We start from the raw sequence: 23,101 nt of genomic DNA, 5'->3' as shown, positions 1-23,101 counted from the left end.
TAATTTATGTTTACTAAGAGACAAATATTTTAAACCAAAATTTTGTGACTAAAGTAATAGACAAAAGATCAAAAAATTTATACTCCAGCTACTTTTAAATTATGTAACATTGTTTTTTTTACTAGTTTAATTTTTTAAAAATAATTTAGCTTAAAACTCTCATTTATTCTTAATGACATAATTACATAAATATCATTGCTATTATTACAAATTCCAATTTTTTTCTTAAATTCCGCATTCAGTTAATATATGTATATAAATTAAAATGATGGGAGTAACGTAAAAGTTGCCATTTTGCACACGGGTTAACAATGCTGTTTTTAACGTACTGGTCAACTAGCCCATCTTTTAATCTTACGATGTAAGTTTCGTAACGTCATTCCAAAAGGGATAAAGTGCTGATGGAAAGAAACGAGCGTAAAAAATCCAGCCGTTAAAGAGGTCCAAAAGTGAATCGAGGAAAAAAGGGCAAAAAAAAAAAAAAGGCAAATTCCTATAGCAAATTCTCATAAGCGGGTTTTGAGGAGGACAGTGTGTACACATATCTTATGGAGATAGAGAAATTATTTCCGGTTCCCTCTGCTCATAAAATGCATGGTCACAACACATTAAAAGAAATACATTAAAGGGAATACTATGGGAAAAAAAAAATATTGTAATAACAGCATATTAATAAGATAATTAAAGCAAAAAAGAAAACCGGTAATACTCGCTCCGTCTCATATTGTTAATACGAGAAGGAGGGAGTAATAAAAATCTAAGCGTAAATATATATTTTTCTCTTAATTATTTAAATTAGTTTAGTTTCAATGTAAAATTCACCGCTTCACTCTCTTCCTTCCCAAACACACTTTCACATTCAAACCCAACAAATCCGCCATTTACTATTATTTGTACTGCTGCTACTTAGTACTCCACTACTTATATTATTCCCTCACTCCTCGGAATCTCTTCAGTTTCCCGCTACTCTTTCTCTCTCTAAATATCTAAATCTTAAACCCTAATTCACTGTAAACGGTCCGTTTCATTCAATTCTACTTCGCTTTATCCTTCTCTCTCTGCCTTTAGGTACATGTTTCTCTATCTATAGCTTTTGTCTTGTCTCCCTCCCCTGTTTATTTGACGGTTTCGTAACAATTCAAATGTTTTTCTGCATTTTTTCTCCAAATCTTATTCATTTCTGTTATGTTTTTTATTTTTATTTTTTGCTGATTCTTGCTGTTTTTTAAGGTGATAATTCTCTTTGTTGTAAACTTTTTGATCATGTTCCGTTGCTGATAAAACGCTAGTGCAAAGTTTTGATCTTTGTTGATTTGAATTTTGTTTTTGTAATTAAAAATGAAAAAATGCTCTTTTTGGTGGATTTTATTAGTTGTCCAGGAGGACCTTTAATCAATGAATTTGGAACTATAGGGAGAAGATTAGTATGACCACTAGATGAAATTGTTATGCATAAATTGATTTGGAGAGGATACAAGTGATTTACTTAGCGGATCCTTACTAGTTTGGGATCAAGGCGGAGTTGATTGATTGATTAGTTCTTGAGAAGCACACAAATTCGTATTTTGTTTGAAAAAGAAGTTTCTCTTTTTTTCGTGTGTAATTAGTAGCTCTTGCCACTCCCAAGTCTAGATAAAAGAAGAGGGTCCTTTTGGTTGACGGCTAGTATAAAGATAGTGTAACATTATACTGAATTGTTTGGCCCAATGTAGGTGTGCCTACAGACGTGTATAGATTGAAATGGATAGATTCCTATTGCCAACCCTTACTTGGCACTGGGCATGGCTGCTGTTTTTCTCATATGCACTCGGAAATTGTTCCTATGGAAGTTGAGTGTGTAACTAATATATAACTGTTCTTATTGATAGTAATTTTTCTTTTGCAGTGTGAGGATATCTTTTGGCTGCAAGATCATGATACAAGTTAAGGAGGAATCTCAGACTCTGGACTTTGGTGGATTTGCTTCTTGTTCATCTTTCTCTGATAGCAGTTACGAGGCTAGCACTCCGAGATACTCCTCCGAACCTGGGTAAGCTGAAAACCTTTGATTTGCTTTCGATCATGAAGTTGGCCTCAAATAAGGCCATTGAAGTAAGTGGTTGATTAATGTTATTTAGTTTTCACTTTATTTTTGTAAATCCTATTTCAGTTCTAGTTATCGAAGGAGCTCAGGTCCAACTAAACGTTCTTCCCAGGCAGGCTGGACGGAAGAAGAGGTAATGCTAGTCGCTGGAGCTCGTGTTGTCCCTCTTTATATGTTAAAATTTAAGAGCATTACTTCTCTACCAAAGCTTCCTGTGTACTTCTATGATGAATTTCTATAACCTTGTGAGTGTCTCCATGATAGTTAGGTACTTATACAATTATCTATACAAGTTGTCATGTCCTTTTTCCTTTTGGTTTCTTTGAGGCATGTGGTTGCTTAGGATGTATTGAGCAAATGAAAGGATAAATATAGAACTCTGTTAGTCAGAATTCCAGTTCCATTTGTTCATTTTTACTATTTCCATAGGCTCGATTCTGTTGATCCAGAAATTTTTGGCTTCTTTATTCCTTTCGCAGGATAATCTGTTGACTGAAGTGGTGAAAAGGTTCAAAGGGAGAAACTGGAAAAAAATAGGTAAGACACCATTTATTCTGTCATGCTCTATGCTTTTCAGCTAGGTTAACCACAACGACCTTTACTTTTTGCTCCTAGTCGCTCTATGACTTGTGTCCTGCCCCAGGATACGGTAATCTGGGGCAAGCATAGGGAAATGGCTTGCATGGGGAAATATCTTTATGAGTGTTTTTTAGTACCTTAGAACACTAGCACTTCTGTTTGCTGGCATTTGCTGCCTCTTAAGTTATCTACTTTTACCATGAAAGGAACAACAAAACACGTTGACACTGGTTATTGAGTTAACGAACTATCTGCACTATGAAAATTACATACATGAAAGCAGTTCATTATCTACCATTACTCAGTAGGTGAAAGGAAACAATTTTAGGAAGCCTCTATGATCTACCTTTCTTTCAATCCTTTTTGGTACAATTGAAACATTTAGCATTTTTGATCACCTGGCTATGTCATGGAGTGAGTTATACTGTTGTATCCATGAACAAAAATGTTTTTTGTGATTGTATTGTGTTCTCTTTTGTTCTATAGCTGAGTGCATGAATGGAAGGACTGATGTGCAGTGCTTGCATCGCTGGCAGAAAGTTCTGAATCCAGAGCTTGTAAAGGGTCCTTGGTCAAAGGAGGTACTAATCGATTTTACAACCGTTGGTTCGCTTGGAATTCAATTTCTATATTTCAAGACTATAATTATTAAGACAGTTGTTCTTTTCCTTTTGGAATTTCAGGAGGATGACCTGATTATTGAGTTAGTTGAGAAATATGGCTGTAAGAAGTGGTCTTTTATTGCTAAGTCTTTGCCTGGTCGCATTGGCAAGCAATGTCGGGAAAGGTCAGTTTCCAACTCTGCCTAAATCTGTTGCTATGCAACAGTTAATTTTATGTTTTTATATCTCCGGTTAATTTACATGCTCATAAAATCATTACTTGTAAAATGCTTCCTGGAACGTATGTCATTAGTCTACTTACAGAATTCTTTCCATTCCTTGAGAACTCATTTTTCTCTTGTGGCATGCAGGTATCATATCTTTGTCTTATTTTCACTTAGCCCTATTGGATTTTCTTTCCTTTGAAAGCACTTCTTGTTTACTTCCTTTTTGCTGTTGTTTGATGTTGTGTTGTTTCTTTTCAAAACAGTCAATCAATCAATCAACTATGCCTCAATTCCATACTAGTCGGGATTGGCTATATGAAAATCCGTAATATACTTTATGGAACAACCCTCCTTTATCTGGATTCAGACGTGCTATTTTTGCTCATAGGCAGAGTTTTATATGTTTTTAAGTGAATAAGAAAAAGCATGACAACCGGGAGCAGCCAAATGTTTGATTACTGTGATTTACTGGTGATTGCTTTGTTGAATTTTGTAGTTAAAGGAGACCCGCCGCTCCATGTTCTGTTCTAATTGAAAAAAGAAACATGACATTGATTGATTATTGCAATTTATTATACTTGTTGCAATCTGCTATGTAAAGTTGTAAACTTATGTTGATATTATCCTTGGATGTCACAGGTGGCACAACCATCTTGACCCAACCATAAAAAGAGATGCTTGGACTGAACAGGAAGAATCAGTCCTATGCCACTATCACCAAATATATGGGAACAAGTGGGCAGAAATTGCGAGGTTTCTGCCTGGAAGGTAAGCTAGAAAAGCTATTTCTTCAATTATGTATAAGGGTGTTTGATGTAGAGAATCTTTGGGCATTCCCAGACCCTAGATCAAGTAATTTGCAAAATCTATCCCCCTCTCATACCAATGAGTGCATGGTGCTGATTTGCTATCATTACTACAAGTGTGATATATCTCATATGTCAAATCAAACACAACTTTTTGATTTTTAAGATTTATCAGTACATTGCTTAAAGAGGGTAGTAAAATTTTGAACACTGTTGGAGCTTTTTTCAAGGGGCATAAGTAGATAATTATAAGTAAAAGGTTCAAATTACCTCTAAAGTATTCGACTTGTCTTACGTTTTCCCTCCATTCAGTTTTTTTTCGGTCCATGAGAGCCCGCACTTTTAACCTTTCGGCTCATAGGTAAACATGGTATATTTGGTCCCCTTCACTTTTGCTTCTCTATCTTATTCTCCAGTTTCGCTTCCATCTGGACTTAGCAATCCATTTCTCCCAATATGGTTTCTTATTTTACTTCTTGAAGCTCAAACCATTCTATTACTAGAACTCTTTTAGCATCTCTTTTTATCAAATCAAAAATGGGTAAAAGTTTGCAACTTGTAGTAATAGGTTAAGTTTTATTTTCCAAAAGATTAACTGATATGAGTCCAATCTAACTTTGAAAAGGTTGACCCTGCAAGAAAGTTAGAACAACCAAAGGGGACAGAGGTAGTAATAGTGTGATAGCTCCTCGGGGGAGCAGTTTAGATATTCTAAGATATGTAACTATACATTAAGGACACTATGTGCACCCTGTTTCATCCGGAGGTTCGACGTTCTTTTGTGCAATTACCTAGAGTACTAGATGCATCAATTTTTCTCTAACAAGCCAAGTTCTTAATATATGATGATTACTCTAAACTGAATTTCTTGTTCTAAGATTGACGCATGCTGTTTGATTCATTCACCGAAGTACCATATTTCCTTGCTGATCTATTTTCCATTTGGACCTCTCGCAGGACTGATAATGCAATTAAAAATCATTGGAATTCCTCAGTAAAGAAAAGATCAAACTTGAATTTGCCAAGTAGGTTAGTGCTGGATACCGAAAGTGAGGGATCTCCTAATTTCTCTAGTGACAAGAAAAAACTAGAGATCAAGAAGCATCCATTACAAGCTCAAAATGCAGAACAAACAATCTTTTTAGGCGAGCAGACAGGATTGGATAATGCTGCTGTTGCTTTGTCAACTGATCTGAGAATTGGATATGCTTATTCTGCTGGAAATGCTTTGCATAAGGATACTTCTTTATTTGGAGCCTGTATATCAGCAGAAGAAAATGTGAGGGATCTGATAAAGCCACTTGGTGGAATACAATTTGGCAAGGCAGATGTTCTTCCGATTGGTGAGACAGATAAACCATGCCAATCCAATTTAAGTCGCACTAAAATATCATATCCACTCTCAGCCTCTTCTTCAGATCTTCATTTGGATCAGTTGCACCACACAAGATGGAGTACTTCTCAAGTTGAGGCTGTTCATCCTACTACTTTTGGGAGCATGTATGAATCTCCCAAAAGGTCTAGGCACGACACTGTTAATGATCCTGACCATGATTTTTTGAGTTTGTCATTGGCTAGCTTTACCGAGGTTCATTCCCAAAGTAACAAGAAGAATAAAGCATATGACACACAATCTTCTTTGGGTCTCAAGCAGCAGGGCTCCTTGTATTATGAACCACCACAGTTAAAGGACTTGCTGATTCCTTTAACAGATGAAAACCTTAGTAGAGACAACCTTATCAGGCAAAAAAATGGTCATCCATTTTGCTCTACACCTCCTAGTCTTAAATTAACAGTCTCTGCTAATGGTAGTAGTCCAGAATCTGTCTTAAGGAATTCCGCAATGAGTTACACAGGGACTCCTTCAATCATAAGAAAGAAGAATTCCAGATTTCCCGAAGCTGCAACGCATTCTAGTTGCACAGGCACCACCACTCCCACACATAATTTCCCAAGAGCTTCTGACAGGGAAGACACCTCAAACCTGAAGGACAGATTTTCTGGATGTAAATCATCAGTTTCGGGAAAATCTCTTGGAAGACGGTTGGAATATGCCTTTGATATGGAATGGGATGCCTCTAGATGTTGCACACCAGTTTCTGCAGCTTCACCCTGTGCACTTAGACTTGGTGCTAATACGATGCTGACACCATAAAAAAGGTATAATATTAAGTAGTGAAGCAGTTCACTTTTAGTTTTTCTTTATCTTCAGCTTTTGCTGCAGAGTTTGAGAAAATATTATTTATTTATTTGATAAAGAGAATACTACTATTATTTTTGGGAGCTTGAACTCTAGAATAGCATCATTGTTATGCTAGTTTGGTTAGACAGCTTGAACTGATCTGACAAATCCGCAAGAGATCCTAACCCAACCTCTTATTGATGGATGTGTGTGATTGCTCTGCTTTCCCATGTTAGTATATTTTAAGCGGTTACACTTCCGAAATTAGCAGGACGTAAACATGGCCATTTTTTCCACAGAGCAAGGTGATGTATGTTTTCAGTAATCTGAAATTCTTATCTGATGCTTCTTAGGCTCCTTGTATTGGATGAGTAGAACATAAGGGAACTATTGGGCTTATAGCGTTTTGTCTCAAAGAATCTTGAGCCTGCAGGTTTCACGACTTAAAACTGATTTGAAGATAAGCTTTTGTGCACGTGTCTTTTGAACAAAATGGCTATATTCATTACGTTATTCTCTTTCTTTTTATTTTTGTGTTTATTCATTTGCAAAGCTGAAAGGATTGTATGGTAGAAGGGCGGAAGTGGTATGTGTATAGGGTGCATATGGGCATGACCATTGCCTTATTCCATGCTTTACATTTATTCATTTTTAAAGCTGAAAAAATGGTGTATTCAGAAGCGAGGACATGAGTATGTGCATGGATGAGTATACAGGCATATACTATGACTCCACATAATATATTCCTGCCTAACTGTTCATCTATCCTCTACAGATTATACTGGTATTAGTAGGTCTGTGACCAGAAACCATTTTGAATTTGGATCTTGACATGTCGGTGGTTTTTAACATTAGGCATTTCGCCAAGAAATTGGTGGGCTTATGTGAATTGGGTCGGGGTGGCGGGATCCCCTAGAAAATGCTTCTTTTATGCCTTGGGTAATATTATAATTTTCATTTTTTGGTATTTAGGATTAATTCTGAGGATCAGTCTGGAGAGGCTTTTGTTGTAGCATCACAAGCTGGTATTGAGCCTCTTCTCGCATTTGCTGTTAAAGTTGTTGCTAGTGTTCCTATTTCTATATGGTGTTGGTGTTGCATATTAATCCGCCGTTTTTGAATTGCAGTCAGATCATATGATCTGATGGATCGATCGGCTACTTCTTCAAGGTCAAATCTTTGAGGAAAGAAAATGTCAATGAAACAATGACATGCTGAGCCACTTTGAGAAGGCCAAGTTAAAGCTGAAGAATTAGTTTGAAATGGAAGTTGTAATTTTGGCAGTCACAAAAACTTGTGAGCTTATGGGACTAATGAGAAAATATGGCAAAAAGCTATAAACTACATGAGCATGGAAATTTGTTGGATAACTCTTGTTTTGGGAGTTGTCCCTAATTCTATATGGATGTAATATTATAATTTGATTTTTCCCTGCCCTACTTCAGAAATTTAGCGAAGGAAGGATTTGTAAATATGCATTTAAATCAATTGCCTTTAGTTCTGTGGCGTGTTACATGGTTGCAAAAGTTGTGTTTCTAATGCTCGATTCGCCAATCCAAAAAGAATGGTAGATAAATGAATGTTAATTCTTTACCTATTTAGTGAAGCATAGTTAGAAAATGTTTGATAAGATCATAGTATCAAACATTGATAGGAGTCAGACCTACGAATACTGGGGAGGTGATTAGGCATGACATGATGCGACTTCAGTTTATCGAGGGCATGACCCTTGATAGGAGGGTGTGGAGACCGAGGATTAAGGTAGAAGGTTAATAGGTAGTTGAGAGCTTCCTTCTCTTATTGTCATGTTGTGTAGTTCGTTTCAGTTATCATATTTCCATGTTACTATTTTGCACCACTTACTCTTTTGTCCCTCCCTTTCTTCTCTTTCTCTCTTTTTCTTCTTCTCCTCCCTACCTTTCTAAGCCGATGGTCTATTGAAAACCACCTCCCTACTTTCATTAGGTAGGGGTAACGTCTGCGTACATACTACCCTCCCCAGATCCCACATGTTAAAATATACTAGATATTTTGTTGTATAGTAAGAGGAAAACAATTTGTCTCTCCGAATTGTCACAGTACAAAACAAATTGAGATGAGCAAAGTATAATTTTAAGTATCAAATTGAGATAATAATTTCATCAGTGATTAAATTTTAGTCGCCAAAACCAAACTACAGTATCTGTTAATGATAAAATTTCGTAATTCTGACCCTAGGAAGTCACGAAGCAAATACACTCAACTTGATCGATTTTGCATAGTAGTTTTAGATATGGACGTGTAGCGTCAGCATTTTCTGGTAGACCATCATTTTCGCCAATAACAGGATTGCATCCTTAGCTATCTCAAAGAGTTTTCGGATAAAATGATAAGAACCAATTATTGCTTTGTCTATCAATTATTAACTAATAATATGTCCTCGTTATATAGTACTCCTTTTTTTTTGTTAGAGACCTTTTCTTTTCCTTTATGCTTAACTGAGAATTATATTATTATTATTATTATTATTATTATTATTATTATTATTATTATTATTATTATTATTATTATTATTATTATTATTATTATTATCGTTATTGTTATTGTCATTATCATTAGCCTTTTTTGAGGTACGATTTGATTAATAAAATGCAAAATGGCAAAGAAGAAAAATATGCTTTTTTGCGTTTTTATTATTTGTAACAAACTGAGCTATCTATTTCAGTTAGGAACTTAGGAAAGAAATCTTGGAAATCGAACATTTGAGAAGATGAGAATTCCACGTCAGCCTTGACGTCTGAAATGACTCAACAACAAATTTTAGTTTTTCAAATTGGAATATTTTCGTGTACTGTACTACAAAATCACGCCTACACATTGGCCTATGGTGAGGTACTGATTGTGGGGATCGGCGCGGCTGAAACACTTGAACATGCACATTTAGGCCCCGTTTGGCCATACATTTTGGCACCGTTTTTTCAATTTTTTTTTGAAAATATTATTTGTTCATATAATGATCTATTTTTGAAAAATTTCTGAAATTATTTTTCAAGTTCCTAAAATCTAGTTTAGGGTAGATTTTGGATGAAACTTGTTCTCCTACTCACAAAACTTCAAATTTTTTTCAAATAAAATGCATGTCCAAATATAATTTCAACTTCCAAAATTATTTTTTAAAACTACTTCAAAAATTATTTTTTCAAGTTTCAACTAAATCTATGTCCAAACGCTAGTTTAGAGATTCGACGATAAAAATCGGATAACGAAAATATATTACTAGTACTGTAGGTATAGAAAAGCAATACAGGTAAGAAAAAGAATTACGTTTAACGTCTTTCTAACCTACTACCGTATCCTCGATCTCCACACCCTCCTATCAATGGTCATGCCCTCGACAAGCTGAAGACGTGTTATACTCTGCCTAATCGCCTCTCCCCTATACTTCTTTGGCCTACCTCTACCTCTCCTTGGCCCTGCCATAGCTAACTTCTCACACCTCCTTACTAGGGCATTTGTAAATCTCCTTTTCACATGACTGAACCATCTCAAACGCACTTCTCGCATCTTGTCCACTATTGAGGTCACTCCCACCTTATTGGTGACAAAGCACGAAGAGTAAGATCAAATTTGCGGCCGTTCTTATATAGCCCCAGAATGTTTCAGTTTATGCTCCTACCTATTATCTGAATATACCAAGAAAGATTGGGGTCTATGTAACTTAATGCAAATTGCCCGAGGCCTATGCTTTTTTGAATCCAATCATAGATATATTATGCTCGTCATACCTTTATTCTTTTTTCTCCTGATACTGATACTCAATTTCTCAAAATATTTCAATTGGTACATGCAAGACATAGGTGCTAGATTCCACCAAGTATACAAATGGAACCTAACCATACATGTCCTCCGATTATATCTTTTAAACCTCCTCTTGGCGAAAAGTCAAAAAATTCACAAAAAAAAAAAAAAATTGAATCTAATTAGGCTATTCAACTATTTCGACCATTTTCGAGCACCTCTATATTTTTCGAGGCGTTCGAAGGTTTGATTCACTTTCAGGATGCTTTCGTAGTGAAGTGGTAAACACATGAGAAAAGCAAAAACAAAAGTAAGGAATTAATTATCATCTCATTAATAAGGGATTTTTTTTTTGTTGCTGCATGCATTTACATATAAGATTGAAAAAAGAAAAGAAATTCATGTATTATTTAACAGGAATATATAACAAACTTTGGGTGAGGGACCAAAAGCAAACCAACTCGTTGATTTTAACGTACTTGAATTAAAATAGCTACAATAAAGCCAAAAGATGGCGTAAAGAATAAGGCTCAGTTTGCAGCAAATTGAATAATATTACTTTCACAGAATTTGCTTATAGTATATAGTATGGGACAACATATGCAACAAACGCACTATTACTCTCAACTTGGATCACTTTTATAACTGAATAAATATTTTTATTAAAATGTGTGTATATTTTGGATAAAATAAAAGTTGAGATGAAGCACTTTACATATATGAGGCGAAACAACATTAGCCACAATAAAAGTGAATATTTATATTTAAATTAGCAGAAGTGGAGGACATAGCATATAATCAATGGATAAAACTTAGAAGCAGAAAATATTGTACACAAATTTAGTTTGCTATATAGGCTTAATGTTATGTGTTCACAATAACATTTAGATCAACAAAATCATTAATCGTAATATAACAACGTAAGTATTTATCACTTGGTAAGTCAAGTCAATTTTTAAAAAAGTTAAATTAAATATGAAGGATGTACAAGACAAATAATCCAAGGCACAATGCGTAAATTTAAAATGCCTTTTGAAAAATTTAATTGTCCCATTAATCGAGACATTAATGCCATGAGACTTTCTTTAAGTTTGTCTTAAAAACATTGATAAAGTACACCTTGGCTTTGGTCAATTCATTTAAGTAATACTTTTTGCAAATTCATTGTGTTAGGCCAATTTTTTCAAAAAATACGTTTAAGTATCAAATTACGAAAAATAACCGTAATGTTGAGGTTGCAATTAGTATTATTTAATTTATTTTTAAATATTACTTATAAAAGAATTAATTAAAATATAAAATATAAATTAAAAAAGTTAATCAATATGTACTATAGTTATTCCAAAGCAATAACATTGAGTATCTAGTATTACTTATTGTTTACATGACAATTTAAATATATCAAAATATAGTATTCAATATAGATTAAAATTTACTCTTAGGATAGGAGAAAGGGAATAAAAATATGAGTGAAATAAAAAAGAGAAGAAAATTATGGTAGAAAAAAATGTAAATTAATGAGGAATATTTTGAAAAATACAAATTTATTGTAAGGTTATTTTTGCTTGAATAAATTAATTTTCTGTTTCTGCTTATTGGAACAAGTTAGAATTTATAGCTTCTCCCCAGCAAAAAAACTATTTCTACTGCTACTGAAAAGTACTTTTTTTTTATCTTGGCCAAACACCTCAAATTTAAAAAAAAAAAACAAACTTTTTTAACAAAAAAAAAAGTACTTTTGGCCTCCCAAAAGCTTGATCTAACATGCTCTTAATAACACTAGAACAATTGTGGAACAGAGTTTAGAGTGACTTAACTATTGTGTATGGCCTACATACTATAGCTGATAGAAGAGCTTTATGGGATCAATTAAGGGATATCAGTGCAGTAACCAAAAGCTCTTGGTTGATTATAGGGAATTTCAATAGTGTCCTATATGTGGAGGATAGAATTAATGGGGCACCTGTACACCAAACTAAAGTGGTTGATGTCAAACAATGCATTTCTGATACTGGAGTAGGTTTGATAAACAAAAAAGGGATGCAGTCTTCATGGAGTAATAAGAGAGGGGCTGAAGATAGGATATACAGTCATATAGACTGGGAGTTTGATAATGCAGAATGGTTTTGGCTGTATGCACGCATTGAAGCAATCTACCTAGTGCCTGGATGTTCTGACCATACACCTATCAGAAGTTCATAGGATGAAGATGAGGAAACCTTATAGATTACTGACTGTAATGTTACAATAGGAAGAGTATAAGGCAGCAGTGGAAAATATATGGAGGCAAGACATACAAGGGCACACTATGTATACCATCTGTAGGAAACTTAAACTGCTGGAGATTCATACTAGGGGAATACAGAGACAATATTCATCAGTAGAGGTCAAACTCAAACAAATAAAGGAGGATCTCAAAGGCATACAACAGAATCTTAATGATGATCATTTGAATCCACAACTGATAGAGCAAGAAAAGAAGCTTCTGATGCTAATAGAGAAATGGGATGCAGTACATGAGAAGGTATTAAGACAGAAGTCAAGGGCTATATGGATCAAACATGATACTAAATATTTCCATGCTCAATTGAAGGCTAGACAGGCAAGGAATAGAGTCACATCTATTTGTACAGAACAAAATGATAGATTGACTGATCCCCTGCAGATTCTGCAGGAGTTTATACAGTCCTTCAAGATGTTATTAGGAGAAGCTAACGTAGTGATGCCTGGAATTGATGTTAACATAGTCAGGGATGGCCCCTGTCTATCAATGGCACAGCAGCAACAAACGATAATGCCTATAATAGAGGAGGAGATTACAAGGGTGGTATAAGAATTTCCAAATGATAAAGCTCCAGGAATTGATGGATATCCAGTTGAATTTTTCAAAGAAAACTGGCAAATAATTAGGAAAGAAGTAATACAGGCAGTAATGCAATTCTTTGAAACAGGGAAACTACTTATAGAGATCAACTGCACCATTGTCACTCTCATACCTAAGGTGGCAAATCCAAACTCTGTAAAGGAATTTAGGCCCATTGCATGTTGTTCTACAATGTACAAGATTATTGCCAAGATGCTTACTATTAGGCTGAAGTTGGTAGTGGATTATCTGGTGGTTCCTTCACAGACAGCATTCATAGAAGGAAGAAATATCTTGGATAATGTAATACTAGCTCATGAACTGATCAAAGGGTACAATCAGAAAACAGTTTTACCAAGATGTATAATTAAGGTGGATATTAGAAAGGCATATGACTCAGTTGACTGGAATTTTCTAAGGGCTCTTATGCTGGAATTTGGTACCCCATGTAAAATGGTCAAACTCATTATGGAGGGTGTAAGCACAATTTCTTATTCCTTACTGATCAATGGAGGATTAACACTAAAATATCAAGCGAAAAAAGGATTAAGACAAGGTGACCATATGTCACCTTATCTTTTTGTTTTGGTGATGGAGTACTTGAACAGATCTTTGAAGCAGCTGAAGTCAAATCTAGATTTCAACTATCACCCTAAATATGCAAAATTAGGAGTGGTTCACATCTATTTTGTTGATGACTTATTAATGTGTTGTAGAGCTGATAAGGTGTCTATTGAACTTATGATGAACCAATTTGAAAAATTCTCCACAGCTTCAGGCTTGCATGCTAACACGGAGAACAATTCATTCTATGTGGCAGGAATATCTACTCAATACAAGCAAGAAATACTGGAGAAGTTGCAGTTCACCATTGGAGAAATACCATTCAAATACTTAGGTGTCCCTTTGTCCTCAAAGAAACTCAGCATTAGTCAATGCATGCCATTGATTGATAGAATTGCAGGAATGGTCAGATGCTGGACTGCCAGATTTTTATCATATGCAGGGAGAGTCCAACTAATCAAAAGTGTGTTGTTTGAAATGTAAACCTACTGAGCACAAGTTTTCCTGATTCCAAAAAAAGTGCATGACATGGTTACAGGGATATGTAGGAACTTTCTATGGCATGGAAGCATTGAAGGAAAGAAAGCTCCTATAGCATGGGATACAATTTGCAAGTCAAAAGCAGCTGGAGGAATGAACATTATTAACTTCTCTATATGGAATAGAGCAGCAATAGGGAAACTGATATGGGCAATTGCACAAAAGAAAGACAAGCTATGGTTATGTGGATACATAGTCACTATATAAAGAAGAAGGAGATAGAAAACATGGAAACACCTAAACAGGCTAGCTGGGTGGTAAGGAAAATATTTGAAGCCAGAAAATGGCTAACCACTGGAATACAAGAGCTGGAAGTATATGCTGTAAAGGGGAAGTATACCATCAGCAAAGCTTATCAATCCTACATACCACAATATTCAAAAGTTACTTGGATGACATTGTACTTGACACAAGGTATGATCCCTAGACATCAATTCATTCTGTGGATAGCAATGCATCGGAGACTAACAACTGTGGATAGCTGATCAGATGGGGAATAACAGTGCCTGCAGAATGTGTGCTTTGTATGACAGATAAAGAGGAAAATCATGATCGCTTGTTCTTTGAATGCTCATATTCAAAGTTCATTTGGAAACAGATTTTGAGCCTGTTTGGAGTTGATTGACAAATAGGTAGATGGCAGAAAGAAATTGAATGGATGGCTACAAAAACAAAGAGCAGAAGTACAAAATGGAAGATTCTGGGAAGTGCCTTTGCAGCAACAGTATATCATACATGGATGGAAAGGAACTTACGAAGTTTCAACAGACAAGAAAAGAAAGTAGGGATAGAGTTAGAGATATTGTATTGCAGTTGCACACTAAAGGAGATAGCTACTGTAAATGGAGAGTCGAGTTAGATAGGATAAATAGGTATCCATGTTAGCAAAAAATTTAACTTCCAGATGTGGAGCTTAAGTGATAAAAAAATAGGCTATTTTTGTAAGACCCGTCTCTAAAGTCCAATGAGCGGATGGATGTATATATTTACACTTGGTTAAATAAAAGTTTCAGTTTAACCAAAAAGAAAAAAGAAATTGTGGAACAGAGTTCCAATTTTGGTCATTAATTTATAGTACTAAATTTATGCATACTATATTATAATGGTAACTCTCCACTTAAAATATTGGATTCAAATCCATATTCCATTCATTATTATTTCTTTGTCTTTTCTGCACACGCAGGTAGGGAGCGTTTCACCCCAAACGGGCCCTACGGGGCGCGAATTTGAATATGGTCGGGCTTTAATACGGATACCAGGCACCGGATGGAAAATTAAAAAAAAAAGGGAAATTATCAGCTATGTCTATTTATAAGTAGCTCATTACATAAATTGGCCAATTGATAAAATATTACTAATATTAGCCAAATTAGCCAATTAGTTATTTATAGCAAAAAAAATATCAAATTTTTGCTTTGTTTTGAGTGGGTGTATTAGAATAGATTGGGCACAACTTAAGGAGCTTGAGTCTCAGTTTTGGGATGATTTGGTGAAGTTTTGAGGTGGTTTGAATTGAAAATTCGAAATAAAAGCTGAACATGAAAAAAAATGATATGTGTATCACATTGTGTATCATTTGTGTATCACATATGTATCATATTTGTATCAATTGTTTATCACATGTATATCCATGTATACCTGTGTGTGTGATACATGTTTGATACGTGTGTCGCAGAAGACTTTTTTGAACTCGATTTAATTACGAATCTTGATACAAAACCAGTCCAAATCACCTCCAATCTTCCTCAAATTTTGTATCTTGACTTATCTATATACTTTCAATGAATTTCAACTATACCCATTGAAAAAGTTCCTTTTTTGTTTAGATTTTTGGAATATTTTATAGATTTTTGTATTTCATCACCTTATTTGCTACCCTGTCCATGAAATTTCCTTTCCGTCTTGTATCTAATGTTGCTAATCACGCTTAAAAATATGGAAGGTGATTTTTGCATGTGATTCTTTTGAGAGAAAGAACCCTATTATTTGGTTTTTCAATTTTTGTTGGCTAGTTTTGATAAGTCTATAACTAATGGCTAGAGATTGGTAAGTTGAGATATATTTGGGACATTTGTGTAAGTTTCCAAAAAAAAAAAAAACTCATGCCTGCCAACCCAGCCGTAACTATATTCCAAACTTCCATAAATTCTCTTATCATCCCAATCTTCTTCCAAGATTCACCCACCCCACCTCACCCTATACCCTCTAAAATCCCATCAAACATCAATACGTGTTTTAGAGCTATCATTAATTTAAATTCGACAATAGTAAGACTTATTCTTAAAAAATTATAATCAAAAGAAAAATTATACCGTATAATTGCTTTTAAAAATAACATTAAAAATATATATATTGTTTGTGTATTAATATAAAATATACGCATTTTATATATAATTAATTATAATTTTTACATAGTTAACTAACAAAAATAATTATTTTTAATTGCGCGGTTAAATGTATAACTTGTCCATAGGGGCAGAACTAGATGGGCAAAGAGGATTTAGCCGAAACCCCTTAGCCTGAAATTATACCGTATATATAAAGTTAAATTTTTATATATATACATATATTAGATATTGAATCGCTTTAACCAAGGACAGATCTAGGGGGGCGAAAGTGTGTTCACTGGAACCCCCTTCACCAAAAAATTACACTATATATATAAGATAAAATTTATTTTAACTGTATATATTATGTTTTGAATTCCTACTAGCCATAATCTCTTTTAATTTTTTTAACTTTTTTCTTGTTTGAACCGCTTTACTTCTTAGCGCGTTTACCTTTTTTTTTTTTTTTTTTAATTTTTTAAATCCCCTTAATAAAAATTCTGTTTTATCTTCATCAAAGATAAAAATCCGAGGCCTTGTATTAAGGTCCCACCACTCTCTTCAAATTTCTCAAATTTTCCCTATTTAAGATGTTTGCTTATCCACTTTTCAAAAACAGTCCTTGATTTGCTCAAACTCTTTTCCTTTTATCTCTTCACGTATCTTCTACTTAAGCCTTTTCTCATTATTATTTGCTCACTAGTGACAACCCCTTTTTCTCATTCTATAATAAAGTTTGAATTTTTCTTTTTTAATAGAAACTTTATTCTGTGTTGTGAAAATGGTTATGCAGCGTCAAGAAAACATTTTGGTGACAGGAGGGGCTGGTTTTATTGGAACACATACTGTTGTTCAGCTTTTGAATGAAGGATTTAAGGTTACGATCATTGATAATTTCCATAATTCTGTTGAAGAAGCTGTTGATAGAGTCAGAGAATTAGTTGGCCCTCAACTTTCTCAGAATCTTGAATTCCATTTGGTATGTTTTTTTCTACTTTCTTGAATTTTGTTTGATCAAAACCAACATCACCCTTGTACTGAAACCAGAAATGGAAAAGGAAAAAGTTAGAAATGAAAGAATTCTATACATTTCTGGTTTTTTTTTTTTATTATCTAAAAGGGGTTGATAAGTTCACAAGAATTATTCGTTTTATAGTAGAATTAGGACTCCCTGACACAAACTTTTTTAGATAGTCATATGTTTACACGAAAATTTTGTATTTATTGAAACTTGTTTAGTGCTTTGTTTTCTTTTCCTTTTTTATTTTTTGGGTTAAAGTTGCCCTGTTTCATGTTGTTCTCATCTTCTGAAAAAGGTAATCTTGATCAAGTGGCTGTTGCTGTATATATGCCTTTTTGTCCCTTTTTTTTCTTTTTATTTGTTCTGTGATTTTGCAACTAGGTCTTTTTAATCCTCGGTAGGAAAAAAGTAAGTATCAGCTTATCACGGAATGGGAGCCTAGGCATAACTGGTAAAGTTGGTGTCACGCGATCAAGAGGTCACAGGTTCGAGCCGCGGAAACAGTCTCTTGCCGAAGTGTAAGAATGTGTACAATAGACCTTATGGTCCGGCCCTTCCTCGAGCTTAATGCACCGAGTTGCCCTTTTATATCAGCTTATCATGGTTAAGTGATTAAATGAGGTGACATTTATCAGCTTATCAGGGTTATGTGATTAAATGAGGTGAAAGTATATAATAAGTTAACCATGGTTAAGTGATACAAGTTTAGTGAGTTTTTACCACTTTATCTTCCTCAAATAAACAATACTAAACTGGTTCTTTTGCTTGCTTTGGGATTTCATCTTATTTGTTTCTTGGTGGCAGGGTGATATCAGAAACAAAGATGATTTGGAGAAGTTATTTTCTAAAAGAAAGTATGCAAATCTCTTGCTTTAAAATGTCTCCAGCTGTTATAATTTCCTTTATATGCATTTCTATGTGGTCTTTGATTGATCGTTTTGCAATATATATCGAAATAGGTTTGCTGCAGTGGTCCATTTTGCGGGACTTAAGGCTGTTGGGGAGAGTGTTGATCATCCCTTTCTTTATTTTGATAACAATCTGATTGGATCAATAACTTTGTATTCAATCATGGCCAAATATAATTGTAAGAAGGTATGTCTTTTGATATATTATTGGTTTCTCTTAAATATGTATATTAAAATAGGTTACGCATTCAGGGCAACTTGGAACCTGTTATATTCATCATGTTGCTACCCTTCTACTTATAATTTTGGTAGAATTTGAAGGAAAATAGTAAATATGAGCTTCTTTCAAGAACTCATTTTGCTGCAAAAAGTAGAGAAATTTTTGAATTCCTACTTTTGGTATAGAATTGGTTGGTCAGGTTGATAACTTTTTTAATTGATGATGTTGAATTGCAGTTGGTTTTCTCATCATCTGCAACAGTTTATGGTCAGCCTGAAAAGATTCCGTGTGTGGAGGATTTTGAATTGAAGGCTATGAATCCCTATGGTCGGACAAAAGTTAGTATTGTGAATAATTCTCTTGTTATTTTGAAGTGTTTAAGATCGTTCAGCTGATCCTATCTCATTTTGTAGAGTATGAATTGTTTAGTTACTTCTTCTCACTAACATGTCTTTCCTTCTATTTGATTAGCTATTTCTTGAAGAGATTGCGCGGGATATTCAGAAGGCAGACGCTGAATGGAATATCATTTTGCTGAGATATTTCAATCCGGTAGGAGCTCATGAAAGCGGCAAACTTGGGGAAGATCCAAGGGGCATTCCCAACAATCTCATGCCTTACATTCAGCAAGTAGCTGTTGGTAGATTGCCAGAGTTAAATGTGTATGGCACCGACTACCCTACACCTGATGGTACTGCGGTAGGTTCTGTTGACTGATTTTTGTAACTATAGCTTTTTGTGTATGAAAAAGGAAAAAGAAATCAAACGAGTTAAATTAACCAGGTGACTAGCATTCATATCAAAGAAGCAGGAAGCGAAGAGTGAAGCAAACTTACCTGCTGGCTCAACGTATGAAACTGTTGACAGAAATATAGTAGAATATTTAAGTAGATTTGTGGCACGAACTTGCTACCTTCAACATGTTTCATTCCCATACATAGACTGGTAAACCATTTATAATCTCTTGCTCGCCAGATACGAGATTACATCCATGTTATGGATTTGGCGGATGGTCATGTTGTTGCACTTCAGAGACTTCTCAAGCAAAATGACTTAGGTAAGTAAATCCTTTCAAGTAAAGCTGAGCTCCGAATTCTTTTGATTTGTCTGCGAGAAAATGATACATTTCCTTGTACTTTCAATTGAAGACCATGCTCTTTTATTTTAGCTATTGAAGGTAACATTTTCTCTTCTCTTTGATGTTTTGCATTAGGTTGTGTTGCATATAATTTGGGAACTGGTAAAGGCAAATCTGTGCTAGAGATGGTTGCTGCCTTTGAAAGAGCATCTGGAAAGGTCTCTCTCTCCGTCTCTCTTAAATAAAATAGCGAATTTGAATGAATTGAACAAGCTCTTCATTTGTTGCATGTTTTTTGCATTTCAGAAAATTCCACTTAAAATGTGTCCAAGAAGGCCAGGAGATGCCACTGCTGTTTATGCATCAACCGAAAAAGCTGAGAAGGAGCTTGGCTGGAAGTAAGTAGTAGCTGGTTTTCTATTTTCTTTTTCCTATTAAGGCTAATGTTCATGCACAAATCTTCAAATTTCAGCAGTTGGAAGAGGATACTAATACAGGAATTAACTATTTTTGTTTCTTTTCGTAGGGCGAAATATGGTGTAGATGAGATGTGCAGGGACCAGTGGAAATGGGCAAGCCAAAATCCTTGGGGTTACCAATCAAAACCTTGAAATGTTATACAAGTAATAGTTGGAGGACTCAGATCAGACCAACATTGAAAATGCTCTTTTAAACTTTATAATACTAAGTTTCTTAAGAGTTGGATCTGTAGTCAACATCCTAATATTTTACATTTTCTGCAAACATAAATGTATCTAAGGCTAAAACTGTTCAATATGTAATAATTGCTATTGATGGTTATGTACTGGTGAAGCATGTTCTTGTTTTTACCTTAAATGGTTTTAAGGGGGCTTAATTGTGCCTCCTATCTATGACCTCTTCAACCAATTGCTTTACTGATTGTAATTCTTCCAAAAGGAGTAAAGAATGTAGTTATTTATTTTATTAAAGGTGACAGTAGCTGTGTGGAGACTGAACCAAGGTCAAGATTGGAGATTTATATAGCTTGGGATTAGGTTGTACTGAATTAACGGCAAGGCAATAATATACATGCTTCTCGTCAATGGAGGCGTATTCAGGATTTAAGTTCAATGAGGTTTAACATTTAAGGATTTAAGTTCACTGGGGTTTAACATTTAAGGTTTTTGGATTGAACCCGTATTTCTAAAGTTAGGGGTTCATACATGCTATTTCTTGCAATTATTATGAATTTTAACACTTAAATTTGTGCTCCTCGTTAAAAATACTGGTTCAGATTATTATGTTGCATCCGCCTCTACTTGTCAAGCACACTTACATGTAGTATATACGATTTTGAGCTACCTCAAAGGTTATCTTAACATTAGTATAATTGAACTTTTAAGCTAGAAATTCTGTATCCTTATTTTGTCTGTGAATTGAGAGATGCTCTCAAATGTGCGCGATTATTTACTTCATTCTGGTGAAATCATGGTTTATAAGTTGACTTAAACAAGGTAGGAGTAAGGTCTACGTATACTATACTCTCCAGATCTCACTTGTGGGATTACAGCTATGTTGTTGTAAGTTGACTTAAACATAATATCCCCTGGCTCAGTGTAAACAATTTGAGAAAGGCCTTCATTCTGGTCAAGCTACGTTATAGTTGACTTAAGACATCCTTTTCTATCACCTGCTTCCATTTAAATATAGTAGTGGTTAACCAACTATCCTTTACTTGAGACAGGATATATCACCAGCCAGTTATCAATGTGTAACATATGCACTTCTCTTCAATTAGCTGCATAACAATCCAAGACTTAGTTTTTTTCCTGCTATTGATTTTCACTAGTTCCTGACAATCAAATTGCTCTTAGAACACACTGTTCTCTTGAGTAACATCATTTGCTGCACAGTTGAAAAAAAGAGAGAATCATGAAAGAAGGGAATGTGCTGATGATTGCTCAGAGAATGGTATCTGATGCATCTCCTTCATCAACTCCAAGATCTCCAGCTACACAACCACCTTTGCCAACACCATCACCATATTCGTTTTCTGTGGCATCGACAAGGTTGAGCTCAAGGCCTTCTATTCATACATATGATCTTACCCTCAGGTCACTGGCACTTCTCTTCTCCTTCATCTCCGCTCTCTCGCTAGCTGCACAAGAAGGGACCAAAAAAAAACAGATCTCCAGCTTCTATGATCACCCAGAATTAACGTAAGAATCAACACTGAGATCCATTTGAATGTCTTTTTTTGGTTGTAGAGGATACTAGAATTTAAACTAAGAACAATCAGTGCAATGGTTTTGAGAGCTACTTTACACCACTGCAGGTACTGCTTCACAGTAAGCATATTAGTTTTTATATACTCGGCCTTTCAACTCTTCAAAAGAGTTTGTGACATTGCTTATAGAGGGGTCTTGATCTTGGATATGACCTCTGACTACCTCAGTTTCATATTCGATCAGGTACTTATTAACTTCAATTAGCTAGTGATTTCTTCCGAGTACAAAACCATAGTATCTGATTCACATACAACTATGACCATAAAAATGGTTGCACCCATTCCTGTAGTTAAAACAAGTATCAAGAATTCTCTTCTTCTTTTTTTCCCTGGATGTCACCGAAAGAGTGAATATATGCTCAATTAACCACCAAAGCTAAATCTTTATGTTGAATAAAGAAGAGGAGTAGACAGTATCTTATCTGACTATCAAGCAACCTAAATTTCAACTTTTCTGAATGCTTTTTTCTAGTTCTCCTCTACATTCACTGCAGATAAATCTTTCAAAAACACAAATTCTCATAAGCAGAGTGTTGCACAGTTGGCAGGTTACCTCCTTTTGTCTTCTTCTTCAGTAACCATACCAGTCATTCAACAGATGAATAGCCAAAGCTCACTCTGGAAGGCGGCTGCCGTTGCTGATTGCATGTCATTTAGTGCTTTCATGGTCATTGCAGTCTCCGCTCTCTTATCAGGCTACAAGCTGTGCAAAAGGATCATATGGTGATGCACTGGGAATTGAACGCGTAGCCTTCAACTCCAGGATTGACAAAGCTAGAGTGTAAAATGGGGACATAATTTCTTCACCACTTTTTTGTTTCAGTCAAGAACGTTTTAATCCACTTGAAGCATCACAAGTAGCAATTGGTGGGATATACCGACTATCTCCAACTACGCTAATGGTCTGGTAAAAGTTGATACAAAGAGGGTTCGGAAGTTTATAGCAAAGAAGAGAGGATTTTGGTAGAAAATATCCATATTTTAATTGTTGTGTCGTTGTTATGGTGAATAAAGAGTATAACTAGTACAATATAAGCTAGATTTGTGCTTCAAAGTAACAGCAACTTACAATTCTA

At 34.9% G+C, this 23,101-nt stretch overlaps 3 protein-coding genes across 5 annotated transcripts; all 3 read left to right on the top strand.

Annotated features, from left to right (window-relative positions):
• Nucleotides 1-817: 817 nt before the first annotated feature.
• LOC109241187 lies at nt 818-7,980 on the top strand. 2 transcript variants are annotated; one of them, XR_002070200.1, is made up of 10 exons: nt 818-1,068; nt 1,886-2,029; nt 2,150-2,216; nt 2,563-2,620; nt 3,149-3,243; nt 3,346-3,449; nt 4,131-4,259; nt 5,255-6,457; nt 7,452-7,504; nt 7,607-7,980. XR_002070200.1 is itself a non-coding variant. In XM_019407904.1 (9 exons), exons 2-8 carry the CDS (start codon nt 1,914-1,916, stop codon nt 6,450-6,452), a joined length of 1,767 nt encoding a protein of 588 aa, XP_019263449.1. In that variant the 5' UTR covers nt 818-1,068; nt 1,886-1,913; the 3' UTR covers nt 6,453-6,457; nt 7,607-7,980. The 2 variants fall into 2 exon arrangements, 1 of the variants encoding a protein (XP_019263449.1); XM_019407904.1 differs by lacking the exon at nt 7,452-7,504.
• Nucleotides 7,981-17,153: 9,173 nt separating this feature from the next.
• Nucleotides 17,154-20,661, top strand: LOC109241184 (bifunctional UDP-glucose 4-epimerase and UDP-xylose 4-epimerase 1). Its single transcript, XM_019407901.1, has 9 exons — nt 17,154-17,529; nt 18,376-18,425; nt 18,531-18,666; nt 18,936-19,037; nt 19,171-19,398; nt 19,675-19,756; nt 19,913-19,995; nt 20,084-20,175; nt 20,304-20,661. Exons 1-9 carry the CDS (start codon nt 17,332-17,334, stop codon nt 20,386-20,388), a joined length of 1,056 nt encoding a protein of 351 aa, XP_019263446.1. The 5' UTR covers nt 17,154-17,331; the 3' UTR covers nt 20,389-20,661.
• A 169-nt stretch (nt 20,662-20,830) lies between these two features.
• Nucleotides 20,831-23,077, top strand: LOC109241185 (CASP-like protein 4A4). 2 transcript variants are annotated; one of them, XM_019407903.1, is made up of 3 exons: nt 20,831-21,957; nt 22,074-22,209; nt 22,567-23,077. In XM_019407903.1, exons 1-3 carry the CDS (start codon nt 21,671-21,673, stop codon nt 22,750-22,752), a joined length of 609 nt encoding a protein of 202 aa, XP_019263448.1. In that variant the 5' UTR covers nt 20,831-21,670; the 3' UTR covers nt 22,753-23,077. The 2 variants fall into 2 exon arrangements, with proteins under 2 accessions (XP_019263448.1, XP_019263447.1); XM_019407902.1 differs by having other exon boundaries at nt 22,498-23,077.
• Nucleotides 23,078-23,101: the final 24 nt, after the last annotated feature.

The sequence above is a fragment of the Nicotiana attenuata genome, unplaced genomic scaffold, assembly GCF_001879085.1.
Source record: "Nicotiana attenuata strain UT unplaced genomic scaffold, NIATTr2, whole genome shotgun sequence".
Lineage (NCBI taxonomy): Eukaryota > Viridiplantae > Streptophyta > Magnoliopsida > Solanales > Solanaceae > Nicotiana > Nicotiana attenuata.
Note: the sequence above shows the minus strand (reverse complement) of the source record. Positions and strands in the feature narration are given on the sequence as shown.